The sequence below is a fragment of the Polypterus senegalus genome, chromosome 13 (genome assembly GCF_016835505.1).
Source record: "Polypterus senegalus isolate Bchr_013 chromosome 13, ASM1683550v1, whole genome shotgun sequence".
NCBI lineage: Eukaryota > Metazoa > Chordata > Cladistia > Polypteriformes > Polypteridae > Polypterus > Polypterus senegalus.
The window spans coordinates 25700141-25724662 of NC_053166.1; the positions used below are offsets into that span (position 1 = coordinate 25700141).

Genomic DNA, 24522 nt, shown 5'->3' on the forward strand with positions numbered 1-24522 from the left:
ACAGGAAAAGTAAATACGCCACTGAACGTCTACTTTCCAGACTTCACTTATCAGCAGAAAAATGGTCAGCACGGTCCCTCCAACTTAAGAATCAATAAAAATAAGTTGTAGCCAACTTTTCCTCTTCAGTACATTTGAGAAGTGTTGGGCCAGCATTTCAGGGGACTCAAGGCTGCTGGCGAGTGCGTTTAAGAAGCAGCTTTCCTCGAGCTCGTTGGCTGCTGATCCTGGCGAAACGTACGCTTATTGAGTCTGTCACTCGCTCTTCAGCATTTTTAGATAGAAGCTTAGTAGAAAAAATGTCTGCTCTGCATTTTACTTCTCTTGCTGCTACGTAAACAGCTCTCTCCCCAAAGTGTGCCTACGGTTTAATGCAACCCCAGATACACAAAGGCAGTGAAATCAAAAGCAATCTACGTTTAAAGCTGATGTAGATACATGTCAAGAAAAATCTCTGTCAGGGAGTGCCGCCTTGGCATCGAATTAGAAGTAACAGGAATAATTAACAGCTGAGCAGACGCACAGTCAATTTACAGAAGCGTATGCTATTTAAATATTCCATATTAAAAGAGAACACATGTCAAATGATTTTTTTTTTTAAAGAATTAGGAATCGTTAAGATGAAAAGCTGCTGTAGCCACCAGTAATCTTCTATGATTTTGATCACTTGGTGTCCTGTCCCAAACTCTGACAATTGTCTCTAATAAGGGATGACACCAGTAGTTCTTATGCCCACACACCGTGAAAATAAGACAATGGGTCCTTTACCATCTGGCTTCTGGAAGCAGTAGCACCACTCGTTGTTGGACAGCTTCCCGTCCTTGAAGGAGTCACAGGAGTTGAACAGCGGCTTCATGCAGTGCTCGTATTTGTCCAGGTAAATGGCACTTAGCTCTGTCTGATCCAGCAGAAGATCGTAGTTCATATCTAGCTTGTTAAACATCCAGCCCAAGGAGTCTTTACAAATGGGAAGAATGCTGGTATCAAAACCTGTGGAAGAGAGCAGAGATTCTTAGTAGTGAATCTGGAGGCCTAAAATGCCCTTCGTTTGGCATCTGTCAATCTAAAACCATCTTAGGATAAAGTGAAATGCCCAAGGCTAGTGTGGTTACCTCCAGCTTCGAGAAATACAAAATGTCAAATAGAAGAGATTAGGGTTGCGGAAGGAGTCAGATAGCAAAACAATCATTATATACAGTCATATGAAAAAGTTTGGAACCCCTCTCAGACTGCATAATAATTGACTCTACTTTCAACAAAACAGATTACAGTGGTATGTCTTTCATTTCCTAGGAACATCTGAGTACTGGGGTGTTTTCCAAACAAAGATTTTTAGATGAAGCAGTATTTAGTTGTATGAAATTAAATCAAATGTGAAAATCTGGCTGTGGAAAAATGTGGGTCCCCTTGTAAGTTTGCTGATTTGAATGCCTGTCACTGCTCAGTCCTGATTACTGGCAACACCAAATTGGTTGGATGAGCTCATTAAGCGTTGAACTTCATAGACAGGTGTGTCCAATCATGAGTAAAAGTACTTAAGGTGGTCAATTGCAAGTTGTGCTTCCCTTTGACTCTCCTCTAAAGAGTGACAGCATGGGATCCTCAAAGCAACTCTCAAAAGATCTGAAAACAAAGATTGTTCAGTCTCGTGGTTTAGGGGAAGGCTACAAAAAGCCATCTCAGAGGTTTAAACTGTCAGTTTCAACTGTAAGGAATGGAAACAGGAAATGGAAGGTCACAGGCACAGTTGCTGTTAAACCTAGCAGGTCAGGCAGGCCAAGAAAAATACAGAAGCGGCATATGCGCAGGATTGTGAGAATGGTTACAGACAACCCACAGATCAACTCCAAAGACCTGCAAGAACATTTCGCTGCAGATGGTGTATCTGTACATCATTCTACAATTCAGCACAATTTGCACCAAGAACATCTGTATGGCAGGGTGATGAGAAAGAAGCCCTTTCTGCACTCACGCCACAAACAGAGTCGCTTGTTGTATGCAAATGCTCATTTAAACAAACCAGATTCATTTTGGAACAAAGTGCTTTGGACTGATGAGTCAAAAATTTAGTTATTTGGTCATAACAAAAAGAGCTTTGCATGGCGGAAGAAGAACACCGCAATCCAAGATAAACACCTGCTACCTACTGTCAAATTTGGTGGAGGTTCCATCATGCCGTTGGGCTGTGTGGCTAGTTCAGGGACTGGGGCCCTTGTTAAAGTCGAGGGTTGAATGAATTCAACCCAATATCAACAAATTCTTCAGGATAATGTTCAAGCATCAGTCACAAAGTTGAAGTTACGCAGGGGTTGGATATTCCAACAAGACAATGACCCAAAATGCAGTTCGACATCTACAAAGGCATTCATGCAGAGGGAGAAGTACAATGTTCTGGAATGGCCGGCACAGTCGCCTGACTTGAATATCATTGAAAATCTATAGGATGATTTGAAGCAGGCTGCCAATGTTAGGCAGCCATCAAATGTAACTGAACTGGAGAGATTTTGTATGGAACAATGGTTACAGATACCTCCATCCAGAATCTAGACACTCATCAAAGGCTATAGGAGACGTCTACAGGCTGTTATATTTGCAAAAAGGAGGCTCAACTAAGTATTGATGTAATATCTCTGTTGGGGTGCCCAAATATATGCACCTGTCTAATTTTGTTATGATGCACAGTGCATATTTTCTGTTAATCCAATAAACTTTATGTCACTGCTGAAATACTTCTGTTTCCAGAAGGCATGTCATATATTAAAAGGAGGTTGCTACTTTGAAAGCTCAGCCAATGACAAACAAAAATCCAAGGAATAGCTCTACTGTTTGTCAATAGGAACACCATAGGTCAAGATTCTTTATGGTCTTCTCATGAGTGGGATGGGCTGCCCTCCTAAATTCAAACTTACTGTATGACTTGTCAATGTCAATTTATTTATAGAGCACATCTAAAACAACATCAGTAATACAGTAGCTACAGTGCTTTATAATAAAATATACAGTAAACATAAATAGAATAAAATACAATAAAACACAATACAAACCAGTAGTAAATTGAAACAAGCAAATGACTATGAAGAAGGAACCATCAGTATCTCTTAAGGTCACGGAAGGCTAGAGAATAGAAATGTGTCTTCAGTCTCATTTTACACAGTTCAACTGAGAGGGACTCCATGTAATTAGGTAAAGAAATCCACAGACGAGGTGCAGCAGCTGCAATAGCCCTGTCCTCCTTAGTTTTGCACTTAGTACTTACAACAACAAGAGAGAACTGACTGGTAGAACTAAGCTCTCTGGATGGCTGGTGTATAATACACAAATCAGATAAATACGTGGGAGAGCACCCATATATTAATATAAAAACCAGCAGCAAAATTTTAAAATCAATTCTGAAACTAACAGTCAGCCAATGTAATGAGGCTAAAATTGGAGATACAGAATCAAACAGGCAGCACCATTCTGGACCAACAGCAGCTTGCATAGCAGGAATTTGCTAATTCAAGAATACAATGAGTTGCAGTAATCAAGCTGAGAAAAGATAAAAGCATGAGTAATTTTCCCAAGATTCCTAAGAGATAAAAAAAATGCTCAACCTTGGCTAAAAGACGAAGCTGGAAAAAACAACTCTTCACCACAGAATTTATCTGTTTCTCAAAAGAGCGTTTACTATCAAAAATAACCCCAAGATTCTGAAAAGGAGGTTTGCAAAAGTTCACAAAATAGCCAAGGAGTTCAGAACCAATTTAAGCTTTGGCAGGAGTACCAGCTATCAGCCCTTCCATTTTATTTTGATTAAGATCGAGAAAATTGTCAGCCGTCCAGGATCTTAGTTCTTCAAGACAATTGTACAGCTGATTCATTGAAGAGTTACACACAAGAATATAGACCTGAGCCTAACGATGAAAATAAACATTAAACTTCCTAAAAGTAGCATGGAGCTATATAGAAAATAAAATAGCACCCAGAATGGATCCCCGAGGAACACCACGTTTAGCAGGAGCAGTAGATGAAAACGAGGAATTGAAAGTTATTGAAAAGTGTTTATCAGTAAGATATGACCTGAACCAGTTAAGAGGATCCCCTTTAAGCCCAACCAGATGCTCAAGCCACAACAATAAGATCTCATGATCAATAGTGTCGAAAGCTGCAGAAAGGTCTAGGAGGACAAGCTCTGCTGTGCCACCTGAGTCAGTTAAATACTTTCAGGAGGGCCATCTCAACACCATGATAACTCCTAAAGCCAGACTGGTAGATCTGAAATAAATTAGTGGTAATATGTAAATATAAACAATTGATTATAAGTAATTCTTTTGAATATTTTAGCCGAAAATGGCAATTGGGAAATCGTGTGAAAATTACCTAGGATCTAATTCTGCCTTTTTTAAGACAGGGTCGCACCAATGCATGTTTAAAAAATGAGGGCACAACCCCCTCACTAATAGAACCATTTATAATAGCCAACAATGCTGGAGCCAATATATCAAAGTGTCCAAATATCAATGTGTTTAAGAAGTGTTTGAAGACTAGTCTCTAGTTCAGCGAATTCCCTCTGATAGGTTCTTGTAACCAAGTGAAGTATAACAAGCTCACATTTGGTTCTGACCTCCTCACTTGTGACAATTCATTCTGTCTTATAGCACTTGTTCCCAAGCAGTTCCTGAGAATGATGTTTCTTCAATTATGTTGACTTCTTTTGTAAGTCGCTTTGCATAAAAGTACCCGCTAAGCAAATAAATGTAAACTTAAAGGTGAATGGCTCTCCAGCACCTTTTCCCTGTGTGCCACCCCTTTGTCTCATCTGACCCCCACATGGCAGCCGTTACATGCTCACATTTAGTGTGTGGAATTAATAAACACCCACCATCAAAGGTTTTTCTTCCCTTATAATTCTAAAATTATGGAACTCCATACCTCCTTCTGCGTGTCTTTTGATCTCCCTTTCCATTAAGAGGCAGGTCTGTCAACATGCTAACAATAGTCAGGCTCATTCAGTACAAGAGACTTATCAAGTATGAAAAGTTAGTAGATTTAGACACTCTGGTTAAGGAAATGGAAATATAGAACATTAGAAAAACTTCAACAACATCAGGCCATTCAGCCCAACAAAGTTTGCCAAATCCACCAGATTTCACCAAAATAGCATAAAGTTGAGTTTTTAAGGGCCCTAAAGTCCTACTCTCCATCCACAATACTTGGCAACAAATTATATGTGTCTCTGGTTCTCTGTGTCAAACAAAAACTTCCAAATGTTTGTGTGAAATTTACTCTCATCACTACATCAGGACATAAGCCAACCCATAACGTCCAAGAAACTCTCTGTAGACCTCTACAATGAAACTGTAGTGAGGCGCAGATCAGGGAAAAGGGGGGTAAAGCCATTTCTACAGTTCTGAGTGCTCCCGAGATCACAATGGTCTCAATAATTGTGAAATGGAAGACTTTTGGAACTACCAAAACTCTTCTAGAGTTGGCCATCTTGCAAAACTGAGTAAACAGGCAAGAACGACCTTGGTCAGGAAGGTGAACAAAAACTCAATGGTCACTCTAACAAGAGTTTCAGACATACTCTACTGAAATGAGACAACCTGTTGGAAGGATGGACATGTCAGCAGCACCCCAACAATCGGCCACTCTTGAGTAAAATTTTTACAAAAGGCATTTAAAGGACTCTGAGAGCATGATGAAAAAGATTCTCTCATATGAGGAGGCAAAAATTGAACTGTTTGGGCAGAATTACACGTCAGTGCTCATCACCTGCCTAATACCACCCCTATGGGGAGGCATGGTGGTGGCAGCATCATCCTATCTAGGTGCTTCTCAGCAGCAGGGACAATAACGAGAGGAGATTGAATGAAACCAAAAACTGAGAGGTCCTTGAAGAAAACCTGCTGCAGAGTGCATGCGACCTCAGAATGGGACAATGGATCACTTTATAGTACAACAATGGCTCGAGGCATGTAGCCAAGGCAGTGCTAAAGTGGCATTGAGAAAAGTTTCTGACTGTCCTTGAGTGACGCTACCAAATCTGAGAATTAAACCCCATAGGGTATCTGTGGAACGACCTGAAGATGGCAGTTCACAGAATATTCCCATCCATCCACTTTAACTGAGCTTGAGAGGATCTGCCAGGAAGACAAGTCTACGGGAGGTGCCAGCCACCTAACCCAACACAGACAGAGACACACTGATAAAAACAAATGTTTTTTAATTTTGTTTCTTCACTTGTGGACAACGTCTTCCCTGTTCCCACAAGTACAACACAGTCCAAAGCACTAACAGCCCACAATACTTTACTTTACTTTTCTTTACTTTTCTCCTCTACTCCTCCTCGGCAAGCTTCATCAACCATCTACCCAAGAACGTTCTGCAGGCTCCTTTTATATGCCACCCGGAAATGCTACAGGTGCTTGATGACCTATTTCCAGCAGAACTTCCCATACAGGCTCAGGAACAACTGCAGCACCTCCTGGTGGTGCCCCCGGATCCCAACAGTGCTGTAGACAACTCCATCTCCCATGAAGCCCTGCGGGAGTCTGAGGCACCACTGCAACCCATGGGGGCTGCAATCTAGCGTCCCGGGGGAGGTAATGTTCTGCCCAGGCTTGCTCCCAAGTCCTCTCAGCAAAGGGGCGTCCTGGCCAGACAAGGACCCAAATCGAGGTTTTCGAAGCTTGTAGAGTAGGGGTCTCCATCTCCGGTCCAGGAGCCCCACTGTCAATGCAGGTTTTCATAATTATTGACCAATTTTCACTACTATTAAACTCCTTTTGTCTAACTGTTACTGTAACTGACTTGCTATTTAAGACTCAGATACTGTACCTTAATTCAGGGGTCTCCTACTCCAGTCCTGGAGTGCTACTCTGGCTGCAAGTTTTAATTCTAAATCCTTTTCTTAACAAGCGATCAGTTTTTGCTATTAACTAACTCCTTTTGCCTTAATTTTAATTGGCTTGCTATTTAAGACCCAGACCGAAAGTTGAGGGTCTCCAACTCTGGTCCTGGGGTGCTACCCTGGCTCCAGGTTTCATTCTAACCCCTTTCTTAACTAGTGACCAGTTTTTGCTGATACTTAACTTCTTTTCTGTTCATTTTAATTGACTTGCTATGTAAGACTTGGACCACTTCTTTTTTTTTCCTTAATCAGCAGCCAAACAAATAATGAGATTCAAAGTGAATAAACACATGACCAGCAACCTGTGTCCATCATACAATATCTGAAAATAAAGAAAGGTCTCAGTAATGCTGATTTGCTCAGGTTCACAAAACATCTTGACGGTGTGTTCTTAGAAAAAAATAAAGTCAACCATTTTGGAAACGTCTGTTGTGGCAGAATAGAGAAAACCAACAAGCCATGGAATTAAATACCAGGTTTAATTAACAAGAAGAATTGGCTTCAAATTAAGAAACTGGTTGAAGTGAAAATTGTTGAAGTTTGAGGCCTTGAGTTCACAGGTGTCGAAACTCCAGTCCTGGAGGGCCGCAGTGGCAGCAGATGTTACTTCTAACCATCGTCTTCATTAGTGACCAGTTTTTGCTGCTAATTAACTTAGTAATATAGTAACATGGATGTCGTATAAAGCTCTTCTCATCCATCTCTATTTTTAAATCTTCATCAAAAGACAATTCTAAAGATGTGTCTCTGAATTTTGGTATAAATCTACAATAGATTGCATTTTATTCTCCCATCAGATGAAACTGCATTATCATCTCATCAACTGTATGTCAAATTCTAAAGAATATAAATTGCTCAAAGAAATTAAAGGAACACTGAAAATCCATCAGATCTCAACAGGGAAAAAAATCCTGCTGGCTATCTCTATTGATATGGACTGTGTAATTTAATGTGTTAGGAACGAAAAGATGCCACATCGTTTGATGGAAATGAAAATTATCAACCTACAGAGGGCTGAATTCAAAGGCACCCCGTAAATCAAAGTGAGAAGATGATGCAGTGGCAGGCAGGCTAGTCCGTTTAGCAGAAATTTCATTGCAGCAACTCCAAATTGTTCTCAGTAGTTTATATGGCCCCCATGTGCTTGGATTCATACCAAGTTGGCATGTTCCTAATGAGACAACAGATGGTGTCCTAGGGGATCTCCTCCCAGGTCTGGACCAGGGGATCACTGAGCTCCGTGAAAGTCTGAGATGCAACTTGGTGGTGTCAAATGGACTGAAACATAATGTCCCACTCAGAGGTGTTCTATTGGATTGAGGTCAGGTGAGTGAGCGTGGGGGTCAATCAATGGTATCAATTCCTTCATCCTCCAGGAACTGTCTGCATACTCTCGCCACATTAGTCTGGGCATTGTCGGGCACAAGGAGGAACCCAGGACTCACTGCACTAGCAAAGGGTGTGACAATGGGTCCAAGGATTTCATCCCGATACGTAATGGCGGTCAAGGTGCCATTGTCTAGCCTGTAGAGGTCTGTGCATCCTTCCATGGATATGCCTCCCCAGATATACCATCACTAACCCACCACCAAATCAGATATGCTGTATGATGTTACAGACAGCATAATGTTCTCCACGGCTTCTCCAGACCCTTTCACGTCTGTCACATGTGCTCAGGGTGAACCTGCTCTCATCTGTGAAAAGCACAGGGTGCCAATGGTGGACCTGCCAATTCTGGTATTCTATGGCAAATGTCAATCAAGCTCCACGGTGCCAGGCAGTGAGCACTGGGCCCACTAGAGGATGTTGGGCCCTCAGGCCACCCTCATGAAGTCTGTTTCTGATTGTTTGGTCAAAGACATTCAAACCAGTGGCCTGCTGGAGGTCATTTTGTATGGCTCTGGCAGCGCTCATCCTGATCCTTCTAGCCCAAAGGAGCAGATAGCGGTCCTGCTGATGGGTTAAGGACCTTCTACGAGGGGCCCTGTCCAGCTCTCCTAGAGTAACTGTCTGTCTCCTGGAATCTCCTCCATGCCCTTGAGACTGTGCTGGGAGACACAGCAAACCTTCTGACACTGGCATGTATTGATGTGGAGAAGTTGGACTACCTGTGCCACCTGTGTAAGGTCCAGGTATCACCTCAGGCTACCATTAGTGACACTGACCGTAGCCAAATGCAAAACTAGTGAAAAAACAGATGAGGGGGGAAAAACGTCAGTGGCCTCCACCTGTTAAACCATTCACTCCTGTTTTGGGGGGGTCATCTCATTGTTGCCTCTCTAGTGCACCAAAGCAGCTGAAACTGATTAACAAGCCCCTCTGCTACTTAACTGATCAGGACAATAGCCCAGAAGTTTCATTGACTTGATGCCATAAAAAGTGGTCCTTTTATTTTTTTGAGCAGTATTTATAAAGTGACTTTTATTCCATTTTGTAAAGTGAAGACTCCACCTCTTTGCAGACTCTGTATATTACAAGCTGAAGCCCCTCTTATCTCAGAGACCACCATAAAAGCACATCCCATAGCGTCCAGTCAAATACACGCCTCACCTTATGACAATCTGTGTGCCTCTCCTAAGTGCCTGCATTGCGTTGTTACAGATTGTAACTCACTTCTGACGGTGAGAGTCATCGCCATGACCAGAGTGAACATAATGCCCTGAAGAGCAAGTTTCACCGGCCTTCTTTTTAATCTACATTATTGGATATTAAGAGATTCAGGAAATAAAAGATAATGGCTTTCTGTTTCAGTGGTTGCTTTGCCTTCAGGAGTTCAATGTGCGGACTTGACCTGGCTCTAAATTGTCTTGTATTGGAAAGCTTAATAATGCGACAGCTGAGACATTAAGTGAATCGCTTCTTGAGTCAGTAACAGCCTCATGAAGTCTTGTCACTAGGTTGGGAAGACGGCAGGCCTATAAGCTCCTGTCCCTCACTGAAACGTATCCTGATCAGGCTCAAGTTGACGGCACAATGTGAGATTTTATATCATGTTTTTATTATGTTTTTTTAATTTCTCTTGTACCATCAATACATAACCTCGGCAATGACTTTCATGTGCCTGGTGACTCTTCCTATGAAGTCAGCAGATGGATTGGGACAGCATGGGGGGTCATGAGGTATCTGGAAAGGGGTGTGTGATGCTCCCGAAATCTTTGCAAAAGGACGAAGGTCCATATCTTTAGAGTCCTGGTGCTCCCTGTTTTGCTATATACAGTAGTTATCAGACATGGACACTATCTAGTGACCTGAGATGAAGACTTGACTCCTTTGGTACTGTGGCTCTTTGGAGAATCCCTGGGTACCGCTGGTTGAACTTGTGTTCCTCACAGAATCCCAATTGAGGCAGTTACAGCACTACAGCCATGTGGTGCTATTCCCCAAAAGTGATCTGGCGCGCAGGATCCTCATTGTTGAGTGCACTGAGCAGCTGGACCAGGCCAAGGGGATGTCCACATAGCATCTAGATGCGGCAGATAGGTGGTAATTTCTGGATGGTGGGATTTAAACGTGTGTCTGACTGGGGTATTGCCAACCAGGATCCCGAGCTGTTTCATTGTGTGGTGAGTGCAGTAACACGCTGTACCAATGCATACTCCCCAATCTGACTTGACCTGACCTCAATACCATCCAGCAATCCCAGTGAAGAGGTAAAGTCAGAGATATGGAGGTGAATGAGCCTGTGGTGTCCTGCATAATGGACTATCTGTCTGGCCAACCACAGACTCTATCCATAGCACTGACCCCTGCTGGACACCACTCTTAACGTCAGCCAATTCTGATGTTCCTCGCACCATCACCCTCTGCTTCTTGTGTCTAAGCCAATTCTGCACCCATCAAAAAACATCACCCTGAACTCCCATTTCTTTTAGTTTGATGCCCAACCTCTCAGGTGGCACCTTATCAAATGCTTTCTGAAAGTCCAGATAAATATCATGTGCTCCAATTTGATCGAATCCTTTTTTTTGCTTCCTCATAGAATTCCAGCGTGTTGGTAAAACATGACCATCCTTTTCTGAACCCCCTTGGGATTAATAAAGTATCTATCTATCTATCTATCTATCTATATATCTATCTATCGTGAATGCTGGCCCGGACACACACAGATGGACAACATAGTTCCACCCAACACACGTTTATTTTCACAATATTTACAATTAGCGCACTCACAAACCCCAGTGCCTCCGACACCGATTCCCCCAATGTCCAGGCCACACAGTCCTGTGCCTCTCTTTCTCCTGGCCGCCTCCAGTCCTCACTCCAGCTCCGTCCTCTTCCACCCGACTTCCGCTCGTGACTGGAGGGAGGCGGCCCCTTTTATACGAACCCGGATGGGCTCCAGCTGCTTCCCGGCAATCTCCCGCGGACACACCCCCATGTGGCGAAGTGCCGGGCTCCCGGGATAATCCGGCATCGGGGCGCCACCTGGCGGTGGCCACGGGTCCCTACAGGGCTGGGCTTCCAAGCCCTTTACCCGAGGCCCCCAACACAACCAGGACGGACGCCCCCTCGCGGTCTGGAGGAGGCACAAGCCCTCCTCTCGTCCTCCTGGGCGTCCCGGCCAGGCTCCAGCCCCGGCCGGGGACCACACTATCTATCTATCTATCTATCTATCTATCTATCTATCTATCTATCTATTATTAGAACAATCTGGACAAGAATGGGACATTCAGCCCAACAAAGCTCACCAGTCTTATTCACTTCATTCTTCCAAAGTAACATCAAATAATATTTTGTCCCTAAAGTCCTACATTCTACCACACTACTTGGTCACTTATTCAAAGTGTGAGGGGTTCACAGTGTAAAGAAAAGCTTCCTTATCTTTTTGAGAAATTTACCCTTAGCAAGTTTCCAACTGTGTCCTCATGTTCTTGATGAACTAATTTTAAAGTCACAGTCTCAATCCACAGCACTAATTCCCTTCATGATTTTAAACACTTTAGTCATGTCACTTCTCTATCTTCTTTTGTTTAAACTGAAAAGGCTCAGTTCTTTTAATCTTTCCTCATAACTCACCTTCTTGTAGTCCTGGAATCAGCCTAGTTGCTCTTCTCTGGACATTTTCTAGTGCTGCTATGTCTTTTATGTAGCCTGGAGACCACAACGGCATACAGGACTCCAGATGAGGCTTCACCAGTGAATTATAAAGATTGAGCAGAACCTCCTGTGACTTGCACTCTACACATCAGGGTGCTATATAACTTGATGTTCTGTTAGCCTTCTTAATGGCTTCTGAGCACTGTCTGGCAGTTGATAGTGTCGAGTCCACAATGACTCCTAAATTCTTCTCATAAGGTGTATTTTCAATTTTCAGATCTCCATTATGTATTTAAACCTAACATTTTTACTTCCTATGTGTAATACGTTACATTTACTTACATTAAATTTTATTTGCCACAAATCTACCTAGGCCTGTATGCTGTCCAAGTCCCTCTGTAGTGATTTAGCGGATTCTCAATTATTTGCCAATCCACCTATCTTGGTATTACCTAGAAACTTAACCAGCTTGATATTTATATTAATATTCAATTAATTTATCTATCTATCTATCTATATATCTATATATATATATATATATTGTGGAGGACTGCTGGCTTCCCATGCCGGTCCTCACTCCCAGGCCGCCAGGAGGAGCTCTCCCGACAGCAGGATCGGGCCCCGAGGTCCAGCAGGGCCTTATGGACTTTGTAGTGTTTATACACAGCCCTGCTGGATACCTTGGGGACCACCAGGAGTTGCTGTGGGGGGACTTATGAGCTCTGTGATGCCGTGTGACCCGGGAGTACGTCACTGTCACGTGACAGGAAGAAATGTCGTGCTCCCGGGCTGAAGTAAAGGACTTATTGGCCCCGACCCCGAAGGAATAAGGAACTGTGGACTGTTGGGACAGAAACACCTCCGGGTAAGGGGCTATAAAAGGGTGGTGCCTCGCTCCAGACAACGAGCTGTGCTGGGTGGGAGAGGAGCAAAGTGTCTGGGCGAGGAGGAGTGGTTTATAGTGTTGTTTGTAGTGATTTAAATATATGAGTAGTGTGGGAGGTGCTTGGTGCACTGAAGAAAACAATAAAAGGTCTTGGACTTTTACCTGGTGTCTGGAGTCATACCTGAGGGTTCAAGGGAGCACTAGCGCCCCCTACTGCCACTATATATATATATATATATATATATATATATATATATATATATATATATATATACTGTGGTGGGCTGGCACCCTGCCCAGGGTTTGTTTCCTGCCTTGCGCCCTGTATTGCCTGGGATTGGCTCCAGCAGACCCCCTTGACCCTGTAGTTAGGATTTAGCGGGTTGGATAATGGATGGATGGATATATATATACTGTATGTATTCAGAATAGCAGCGGCCCTAGCACTGACCCCTGCTGGACACCAGTCAATTCTGATGAGGTTCCTCACACCATCACTTTCTGCTTCCTGTGTCTGAGCCAATTCTGAACCCATCAACAAACATCACCCTACACTGCCACTTCTTTTAGTTTGATGCCCAACCTCTCATGTGGCACCTTATCAAATGCTTTCTGAAAGTCCAGATAAATAATATCATGTGCTCCAATTTGATCGAATCTTTTTTTTTTTGCTTCCTCATACGAAGTAACTTTACTTTAAATACCAGGGCTCATTTACAGAACACAACCCACCAGACTTTGCGTCCGTCCACAGTAAGTGTGAATGTCCTGGCAAAGCACAAACAGCATCGTGAACAGCGTTACTCACGGCCTTGCGTGGAATCCGAGGAGACAGTGGCTTTTAAATCTCGATTGGCATCCTGATGAAGTGCCCCGAACCAATCTTTCAGCCTGGAGGCCAAGTTCTTCAAATCCTGGTCAGTGCAAGCTAAAAAGAAGGCAAAAGGAAAGAATCAGTGAGCATCATCTGCAACTATCATGAAACCAGTATCACTATTATGGAGCTATTGAGTAAATGGAGATCATGAAAGGGTGCCATTTCAAGAGGTCTGGAGGTGTATGAGAGAGAAAGGAGTAGCAGAGAAGTATGTGAGGGTTGTCCTGGATATGTATGAGGAAGTGAAGACCCGGGTTAGAAAGAGCATTGGGGTAACAGAAAAGGTCCCAGTTAGAGTAGGTCTGCACCAGCAATCTCCTTTGATCTTCATGTGTCTTTTATTGAGGAAAGGCTCCTGCTTGGCCACTCTGCCAAGTCCTGAGCGGTGGAATGTTGCAGTGAGAATTGTCCTTCATGAAGTTTCTCTCATCTTTACAAAGGTTGTCTGGAGCTTATTGTAACCATAGTCAAAAGAAGACACAATAAAGTGAAAGAGTTGGGGTACCACCTTGGTGACCCCTGTCACACACGTACACATGGGAAGCAGTCTACGGGCATAGGTGGGAATAAAACGCTGAGTCTGGAGTTGATTAATTGCACTAACGCCTTTTCTCCTCTTCCACGGATCCTCCAGAAGGAAAGTCTGCCTAAAACTCCTCCCACCTCCCCATACTGAGTCCATTTCGGCCTGAGGACCTGCCTCTTCCTCCCCTCCAGCTATAAAACCTGAGCATTCCTCTCCTTTAGTCAGTCTTTGTTAGGACTCAGTCTTGGATGGTTACTCGTTTGATTTTTTTTTGCTTGAAAACCTACAGTATACGAGGTAGAATCCCCAAATCTCCATCTTATTTTTCTCTCTCGTTACAACCCATATAATTTGAAGGAATGCACAATAATGCAATAGCATGCAATTATTTGTGGACACGTATTTCCAGATGAGAGTTCAGAACAGAACTGAAAACAAGATGGCCAGTTCCTGATTATATACAAGGTCTGTCTGGAAAAAAGTCCAGCCATTGTTAATATAACAAGAATGGTTTGGGGGGCATCAATGTAACCTGGCAGCCAAGGAGAGTGGACTGGAATGCGTATGCGTGAAACCCTGACTCTTTGATACAGTTATGGACGTATTGACTTGTAAGATAAATGAAGATTCCTCTCGGTGCATGCTATTTTAACAATGACGTTGTGTTGTGTAGCACCTTAAAGGAGCAACTGAGAGGAAGTTCAAAGAATGGAGAAATGCTTTGGAAGACAGATTTTGAAGATAAATAGGAAGAAGATTAAATATTTAAGGTTTAATGATGATTAGGATTCAGAAGTTAGCCTCCAGGAAGAGCTATTGAAAAGAGTGGATAAGCTTAAATACTGTATCTAGGACCAGTGGTAGCCCAAGATGGAGAATTACATGCAGAAATAACCCAGAGAGTGCATCGTGGATGAAACAGTTGGATAAAGGTGCCAGGAATGTTGTGTGATTGAAGAAACAAGGCAAAAGTTAAATGCAAGACCAGCCATGATGAACGGGTCTGAGACACGGGCAGTAAAGGAGCATGGGAGTTAGATATGATAGAAATGAGAATGTTGAGATGGGTGTGTCGAGTTATGAACAAGAACTGTAGAAGAAATAAGGCAATCAAAGGTACAACAAAAGTAGGAGAAATATGTAAGAAAGTGTAGAAAAGTAGGTGGAAGTGATATGGACACGTGAGGATGAGAGACAATGAATATGGTCTGAGGTTTCTGAACTCTTTTGGGCCAAACAACAGGATGACACACCAAAGCCCGACTGCCGCATCTTCGGAGGACTGCTTGTCCGTGTCTTAAGCAACCACAGTCTCGCAGTATAGCAGCATATTGCTGCGGAAATAATTACGAGGCAATTGAGATTGTGCTATATGCGCCTGTCATCGATGGGTGATGCAAGGGACATTATAAATGTAGGGAACAGTATAACTTGGCCACTGACCTGGCCCCGACTTTGCCCATTTGCTGTGTCTTGTGTATAGGAGAGTGGCATCTCCCGCTGCAATAAATAACCCTGTGGTACTGTGGTTCAGCCTTGTGTTTTGGGATGCAAGACAGGGACTCACATCACAATGGGGGCAAAAGAGTGATGGGAGTGGAAGTACTGGAGAAGACAAAGCAATAGGGGGTTGAAATAGACATGGATGGATAAAGCAAAAGAAGAAGGGAATGGATTTGACTGGAGAGGAGGTGTAGGATTGAGCTCTATGTATGGGCTCAATCAAACACATCAAGTCTATGTAGAAGAAGAAGAAGATGCAAGAAAAACACATATCAGTTTTAAATGATGGAGGAAGGAGGTGCAGAGGCTCATTTGAGAAAAGGAAAGCCATTGGTCTACAGGTCAATAGATTAACATAACTGAGTTTGAATGTAACGTAAGGGAAATAGAGACAACAGTTCAAATACAATGGAGCAAAGGTGGACATCAGCTGCCATCAACCCATCAGAACAACAACACTAACTGAAAATGGAAATCAACTACATAGGGGTAACTGGAATACTACCCAAACTAACATAAATTGATCAAGTTTTGTTTAATACAGAACCTTTAAAAGTGTCAACATAAATCAAGCCATCAATTGGACTACCGAATGTTCAGATGATGATGAGGGTGCAGAGAAGACTGCGGTCACATTTATTTCATTTGTTTCCAGCAGTTTTAAAGAGAGCCATGCAACGACAGCTGCTGGAAAGGCAACACTGCAATCTGAGGATTTGAAAACAAGCCTCTTAGGGCTGCTCTTGTTGAAATGGCAGCGCTCTTGTAATCACCTTCATTATCTTGTCTGGATTTTAATTGCACTCATTTACTTCGTAAATCACCTATCATCTGGTCGTGTGCTAATTGGGGCTGGGTAGCGGGTGGAGTGGCCCATGGGCTTACTGAGGCTACTAGTGAAAGTTTAGATTAAGATTCAGCTTTGTGAAACCAACAAATCTGGCACTAAAATTAGTTTTGTAGGCTATTTGACATTTAGAAAACGTGAAACTCACTAGAACAGTTTTTCTGTAGGTTTAAAAGATTTTTGAGGAGGGATTAACAGCTCTACCCTAGCACAAGAGGAGGCGCTAGCGCTAACATTAGCTTCTCCTTCTTCCTCCACAGCCATTTATCTATCTATCTATCTATCTATCTATCTATCTATCTATCTATCTATCTATCTATCTATCTATCTATCTATCTATCTATCTATCGTGCCTTTCCTCTATCTATCTATTGTTTAAAGCTAATCTTTTTCATTATATCACTTTTTGTCCTGAAATAATATTTATTTTTTTGTGTCTTATACTCGGAAAAGTCATTGCATAGCGAAGCCTATTCAGCAATAAGCATTGCATATGAAGTTTCATCTCATGCCTAGTAAGAATGTAAGGTGGGCAGGATGGTGAAATGTCGGTACCAGAGGCGGCCCTTAGGGGTGTGCAGGGCCTAGGGCTGACTAACCCTATGCGGGGCTGGTTACGTCAAACGCTGTTACCGGTATGTGTGGACTGTATAAATTAGCGTGCTAATTTAATAAAAATAATGTTAACATACAACGGGTTTTGTCATTATCATTTTCAGCTAAATTTTTGCAAGATAACATTATATAAAAATATAACGATATAATCTATTAAAAAAGTGCAATTTATAATTCATGACAATACCGCCACAGTGTGAAATTCGATGCAGTGTCATGTGGATATTAGCAGGGCCTCTTCTAGAAAAATACCCAAGTATACTCCGAGTCTCGATATGCAGGATGTCAAAGTCATAACTCACGTTGATGTCATGTCAGCTGGTTATCATCAGCAACACATGTTTTTGTGCATTAATATTCAGACATGTTTATGGCCTGGATTTTAAAAGGGTTCATCTTAGAAGCAACTCAAATATATATATACATACACTTGAGAATACAACTTGACAAATCCGCTTGAACGGGACGCGAGGACCTCAAAAACGGGGCCCACTTAGGCGCGGGGCCTATGGCGGTCACCCCACTTGCCACCCCCAAACGTCGCTCTTGGTCGGTAGCGGGGTGGTATGAGTAACAGAAATGTATCTTACTTCCTCCGGCATTATTTAACATGCTGGTGCTGAGTTTTTAGGAATGTGCATTTTGACTAATAAAGTTCTGCTGTTACACTTTGTGTTTTTATATGCAGCAACATGAGCATGCCTCCCTCTTAGCTTCTGACTGATGATCAGGGAAGGAAGAAGCAGAATTTAGATTTGCAAGCCCCAGATCAAAGACAACAGATTGTATCTGAGAAGAGAAACATATGGAGGTGAGCTGCATAAAGTCAGACAGTGAGTGCTGCACACACAAAACCAGCATAACGTGAGTAACCGGGTTAAGTCAAAAACCTGGTGTCTTAAAAACCCCTGTTTACATGTGCAAGTCCAGTTATGAAGTTCTCCTTAGGCAAAACACTCCAATGCCATGAACAAAATGAACAAAAAAAAAGAGTGTGGCAGGTGACCCGGGACCTTGCCTCACTGGGACGCCTGGAGAAGGGAAGGACCAGGAGAGGGACAATATCATCCCCGGAGCACAAGAGAGCAGCCCCCCTGGATTGCATCCAGGGAGTGCCTGGATGGTTCCAGAGCCATGGACTGCAGCGCTTCCGCCACACCAGGAAGTTCTACCGGAAAATCATCATGGAGCACCTGCAGCACATCCGAGGCATTAAAAAAAGGGCCACCACTCTCCATTCGGAGAGCCGGACTTGGGTGGTAGTGGACAGAGCTTGAGAGATGAGTGGATGCGGCAGAAGAAAGAGATAAGGACTGAGTTTACTGGTGATTTGTGCATTGGTTGGTGCATTGTGCGTGTACAGAGTGAAGAAACTAAAGAGCGTGTGTGTTTTGGACATCTGGCTGTCTCAGTGTCTATCTGTGTTTGGGGTATCTTTTACAAGAGATTAAACATCATCAACAGTTGCCACGAGTCTAAAAACAAGCATGGGGTCTGTGTCTCCTGAGATTGTGCTGCTTAGCTTAACACTGTATCTTCAGCTCATCAAAATAAAGGTATCTATTTTTGAAATATCCAGACAGATTATTTCAGCCAAGAAAAGCATTTACTACAGGAAAATGTATCTTTGTTGATGTTTCCACCATTTTCTACCCATGACTGCTGGATGTGTGTGTGAAGCAAAGATGTGTGCAGGTTAAATGGCAATAAAGGACGTGCACAGATTATGAAATCCTGGTTAATGGTTTGCATGGCCATATAACTGGGTTACTCACAGAGAGGTCGATGTGCGTTAGCCCGGTTTGACAGAGAACAATAACCCAGTTTCTGTATCCACGGTAAGAGTATACAAGGCATCTTTGAAACTGCATTTCTGTGGATAATCGAGTCATTAAAGCACATGTAAATTCACTCAACGACCTGGAGAAGAACACCACAGATGAGATGGAGCTGAGCAGAGAGAAGAGAGCCTTCATAGTAACGACAAGATTAAACATCGCCTGAGGGATGGAACATCTAAATCTACCAGGTTGTATGGTCTGGACTGGCACATTTCTACTGTTTTTGTTTATGGCACTAGCTATAATATTTAAAGATTAAAACTTATTAAGCCTTTTTCCCCGCTTCCACGTTTTGTTCCATTTTACCACCAGGGGTTGAGAAAATAAGTCCTTTTGTTAGGTAGGTCAGTTAAAGGTGCAAGAAATAAATTTCAGTAACAGCCATTCCTGGGTGGAATCTGAAGCTAGTGGACCACAGTTTTGAATGCAAGTGTATTGCACCCTATACACTATCTGTCACTCATTTTCTAACCTGCTTAATCCTGAAGAGGATTGTGAGGATCTGATATCATAGGACGCAAGGAAAGAACAAACCCTGGACAGGACACCAGTCCACCATGGGGCAAACACACACACACTCAAAGCCCAACCACACACCAGCACCACTTTATGCCCACCAATTCACCTAGCCTGCATGTCTTTGGACTGTGGGAGGAAACTCACACAAGCACGGGGCGAACATGCAAACTCTACGCAGAGAGGACACAGGGTGTGAACCCTGGTCTCTTTACTGAGAGGCAGCAGCACTACCACTGTGCCACCCTACCTATGAACTGTATACACCTAAAGGTTGAATCGTGTAAGGACAGACAAACAGGGGTCACAACAGAGATGTAACATATAATTGTGGGTCTATAGGAAACGAATCTGAACATTTGGAGTGGGGTTAATGTTTTAAGGAAGGGTGTTCCCAACAATTCACCAATCAAAAAACAGCACCTACTAGAGCCCACCCTCTCATTTTTGATGGATGAAAAAGACAGTTTTTATTTCAAGGTGTATTTCATATTGCATGGGGAGTATCACTGAAATAAGTTATGACACGAGGGTCATTGTCTTGCACCTCAGAGAAGACGCTGAGACCACAGGCTTCAGGAAAACCAACTTTATTCAAATGGGAAGCCACCACTTTAATACACACAAACAGGGCAAACAAGCCGTAAGTAGTGGCCAGGTCAGACTGTTCCCTGCATCAACCATCGGCTGATCGGCATTTTATCCGGCTAAGCTGCGTACCTACAGTTGTCTTGGTGGTGGAAAAACAATCCCTGCCTGTGCTGACAGAGTTGTGGTTTGCTGCACAGCTGGCAGACTTTCAGGGTCTCAAAAACCCAATAAAATGAAAGTACATAAAGAAATCAGCAACAAAAACATATACAGTAAATGCTAGAGTCCATTCCTAGAGTCCAGTTTGAATATCTGCTCTTATAAAAATGGAAACCATTTTATGACACTCATGGTCTAATCGTGACTATTCCTGGATAAGGCCCTCACTGCAGACCATGGGATGGGACAGGGATGGACATCTGGGGGTTTTGTTTATGGCCATGCAGAGGGAAAAAAAATGCTGAAAGGCCTATTATGTATGAATGCCATGTGAGGTTGAGCAATAACAGGTCTGCGATTTTCTTCGATGTCCGGAGCTGCACACGCACTACAATAAATGGATCAACGTGTGTCTATCTGGTGCTGAGAAGGGGTAGGTAAGCCATTGAACCCCATGGAGATCAGGCCTTGTAATTGTTTTCCGCAAATGATGAATTCCTAGTAAGTGAGGGTCATAAACTTGCAATGATTAAGTCCACTGCCCCTCGCTACTACCGATTGGGTGGTTATGTGTGGTCTTCAGATCGGCTGTTCTGCGGTCACCCACAGCATCTGCTAAAGCACGGGTGTCGAACTCCGGGCCTGGAGGTTTCACAGTGGCTGCAGGTTTTCATTCTAACTCTTTCCCTAATCAGTGGCCAGTTTTTACTGCTAATTAACTTGTTTTCCCTTCATTTTAATAACCCCATTTTTAAGGATTCAGTGCTCTGAATTGATTCTTTTCTTCATTAAATGGCAGCCAAATAGAAATGAGAAATGAAATGAGCCAACAGATGACCAGCTAAACTGGGGCTTCAAACTCCAGCCAATTTTTGCTGTTAATTAAACCAATTATTTAATTCTGCCACAGCACACATTTCCAAAACTGTTGATTTTCTTTAATTTTCTAAGAACACCGTCAAGATGTTTTGGTGACCTGAGAGATCAGCCTTACTGAGGCCATCACCTTTCTTTATGTTCAGTAATGTGGTTAGCTGGTGATGTGGCCACTTGTTTTGTGTCTCATTATTGTTTGGCTCCTCATTAAGGAAAAAGAAAGAACTTAGAGGTCTGTATCAAGTTAATTAAAACAAAGGCAAAAGAAGTTCATTAGCAGCAAAAACTGGTCACTAATGAAGAAGATGGTTAGAATGAAAACCTGCAGCCGCTGTGGCCATCCAGGACTGGAGTTCGACACCCCTGTGCTAAAGTGACTAGAAGATGATCGAACTTGACTATAGGGGAAGTAAAAGTTGTAACAAGTTTTCCATACATTAACCTGTGGAAGGATCATTACTGAGCCTTGAGAGATGAGCTTTGAAGGGCAACGTGCCCACCCATCCCTGTCTGCCTCCACTGATCTTCCCCTAAGTTAGAATCCCACCAGAACCTAACCCCATTTTTATCCACAAGATCGATGCTTCAGTATCCATGTTTTCGGTGTCCATGTGGCTTTTCAGGAACATAAACCCCCCACAGATGACAAGACTTAACTGTATGTCATGACACATTTAATTATTTATGCTTATATATCATTTTATATATTTTTTTTATTTCTGTACATTATTGTCCCATTTCACAATTCATTTATTAATTGGCATATTTATGTATTTATTTATTCATTTTTGTCCTACAATTACATCCACGTGGAAGAGGCACTATACTTAAAACAAATTTATTTTGCCCACTGCCACTATTATGGAGAAAAAGCATCTGAGGCATTTGAAATTAATGACAGAAACATTGCAAATCACTTTTAAATCAGCCTCACATCGTCGGAAGCAGTCAAGCACCATTGAATACTCTTTTTGCGGATGACAAGGCGTATAAAGGGGCAAAATTAACCCAAGTGACTTGTTCTTTACAGTTTTCAATTTCATATTGAAAGTGCAGATTTTGCTAAAATTGCCTCTCCCTCCACAGCTTAATTGCATATCGATTGCCGGAAGCAAGCAGATGGGACAGCGCCGCTATGGAGCGTGTCTGCAGGGCACACGTGGATAAGCATCTGGTCAAGGTCCCAGGCCCCAGTGAGTCTCATTTGTCATGGCTAGCATGTAATTACAGTGGCAGTGAGTTTGGGGCATGATTCACGATTCAAGTAGCACCTAAAAGGCAGACCCGAAAAATGGTAAGTGTGTCTAGACCACCATGCATACCCAGGGCCATCTCAGTTGTGTTTAGTGATCCCCACTGACATCAAATTCCGAATCTGAAAATTACACAACATCACATCACTATTGAAGAAGACCCAGGGTTCTAAAATCCAGAAATTATCCTAATCGTAACAAAATATCCATAAATCCAAATGCAAAGTGGAAGAAATGATGCAGAGGCTTAACGCAAAACTTTAGACTCCAGTGTGTGGGGTGGTGATCAATGATCAACTGTCTTCCAGCGACCATGTTGATAAAGTTTCTTACTCTAACACATTCACTCTGTACCAAGGATCTTAAAATCCAGTCCGGGGGGCTGCAGTGGCTGCAGGTTTTCATTCTAACCCTTTTCTTAATTAGTGACCTGTTTTTGATGCCTGTAGTGACACATATTAAGATCAAATCCTTGATGCTTGCACACAGAGTGATCAATGAGTCAGCACCCGCTATATGCAGACACTTACGAGGTCCCGTACTCTGTCACACACATGTGCATGGGATGCAGTCAGTGGGCTTAACTAAAGGTGAAATGGCGGGTCAGGGGTTTACGAAGTGCAACTGCACTAAACTGCAGATCATCCGAAGGAAAGACCAACTAAACCCCAACCAGTTTCCACTTCCGTCTCCAGACCACTTCCTCTTCCTTCCCACCGCCTATAAAACCAACCACTTGCACTTCCCAGTCAGTCCTGTTCTGGACTCAGTCATCTGAGAACACTCAGCGGAGAACCGCAGTTTGCCTAATATTAATCTATATATATAAAAGACAAAGCCCTCACTGACTCATCACTAATTCTCCCACTTTCCATGTAAGTGGGAAGCTGAAATTTTGCATGTTCATTCCTTACAGTATACTTACAAAAGTCAAGTATGTTTCATGTCCTATTGCAACATCCAAGGGGGGAAAACGGGAGTACCCCCTAAACCCTCTAACTGCCCTGTAAAGAAGAGCACCACCTTTTTAAACGTTTTGTTTTTTAAGCCTTTAAGACTTTTTCTCTTTCATATTCCTGAATCATTAAAGTCGTATTAGCAGCATTACCTATTCTATGGCCTAAATTGAACCAGTGCAGACCGAGGGCTTTTATGAATATGCTCCATTACTTTCAAATTCTCTGTCGGGCTTTCTTATAAAAACTGGACTATGGTGTATTTTTGTATCTTTGGGACATTAAATTCTATAAGCCAGAGTTCCTTTTGGGCCCCTTTAGGCCGAAGCCTTGCTGTAAAGTTTGGTGTTTGGCTGCATGGGGTAAGGCTTATCTCTGGAGAGGCAAGTGAAGATTTGTGCCTGGTGCCTGATTCTGGGGGTCTTTTAGTGGCTTCATGCCCTTTATGTCTTTTTTTTCAAATGCACTCACATATTAACACATACTCTTTTTTGCCGTTTTCCTTGCCTTAAATTTTTGTGCTTCTTTTCATTCATATACAGTAAATAAGAATTTTTAGAAGTCTTTCAATTTGCAGTCTTTTCACTTTTTGCAGCTTTTCCTGGATAGATTTACAGTAAGAATGCACCCAAGTCAGGGTTTTAAACTTCAAGGATTCTAAAAAGAAAATTGGTTTTTAATTTTAGGGTGAAAAGAAAAAAATATTTATCTTCTTTCCACAATACTTTATTTGTTTTGGAGCAATTACATTGGCATTGAGGTAACAACCTATCCCAGAATCACCCAGGAATGCAAAATTCATGTAGTCACCAAGATGGCCATATAAACAATGGCACACACATCCCTTTCATATCTGACTTATTGAATAAAAACAGTGTTGGTGTGCAAAAGGAACTCTTCTTAAAACTTTTCCCAGTATTTAAATTGCTTTATATCTTTAGACCTTTGATTTTGTGTTTTGTTTTGAACTTGTTGAACAATTGGCTCATATTCTTTGGTAATGATCTGGGCACAAACCTCTGAATGTGCTCTGATCCCCTGATCCCTTTCATAAAATCACACTGGCTCATTCTTAGTCAGTACAATATGGATTCTTCATTGGCCAGATGTTTTTATAATTTCCTCTCCCTTAAAGGGCATTTAAGAT

The 24522-nt window shown here is 42.5% G+C and overlaps 1 protein-coding gene across 2 annotated transcripts in view; it reads right to left on the minus strand.

Annotated features, from left to right (window-relative positions):
• The window catches only part of spock1 (SPARC (osteonectin), cwcv and kazal like domains proteoglycan 1), a 605301-nt gene that overhangs the window by 23048 nt on the left and 557731 nt on the right, over positions 1-24522 (minus strand). For both annotated transcript variants that reach the window (XM_039774114.1, XM_039774113.1), the window contains 2 exons: positions 13624-13743; positions 769-990 (listed from right to left, as the gene is read on the minus strand). In XM_039774114.1, the coding sequence (XP_039630048.1) occupies positions 769-990; positions 13624-13743 (342 nt within the window). The remainder of the gene's footprint in view (positions 1-768; positions 991-13623; positions 13744-24522) is intronic.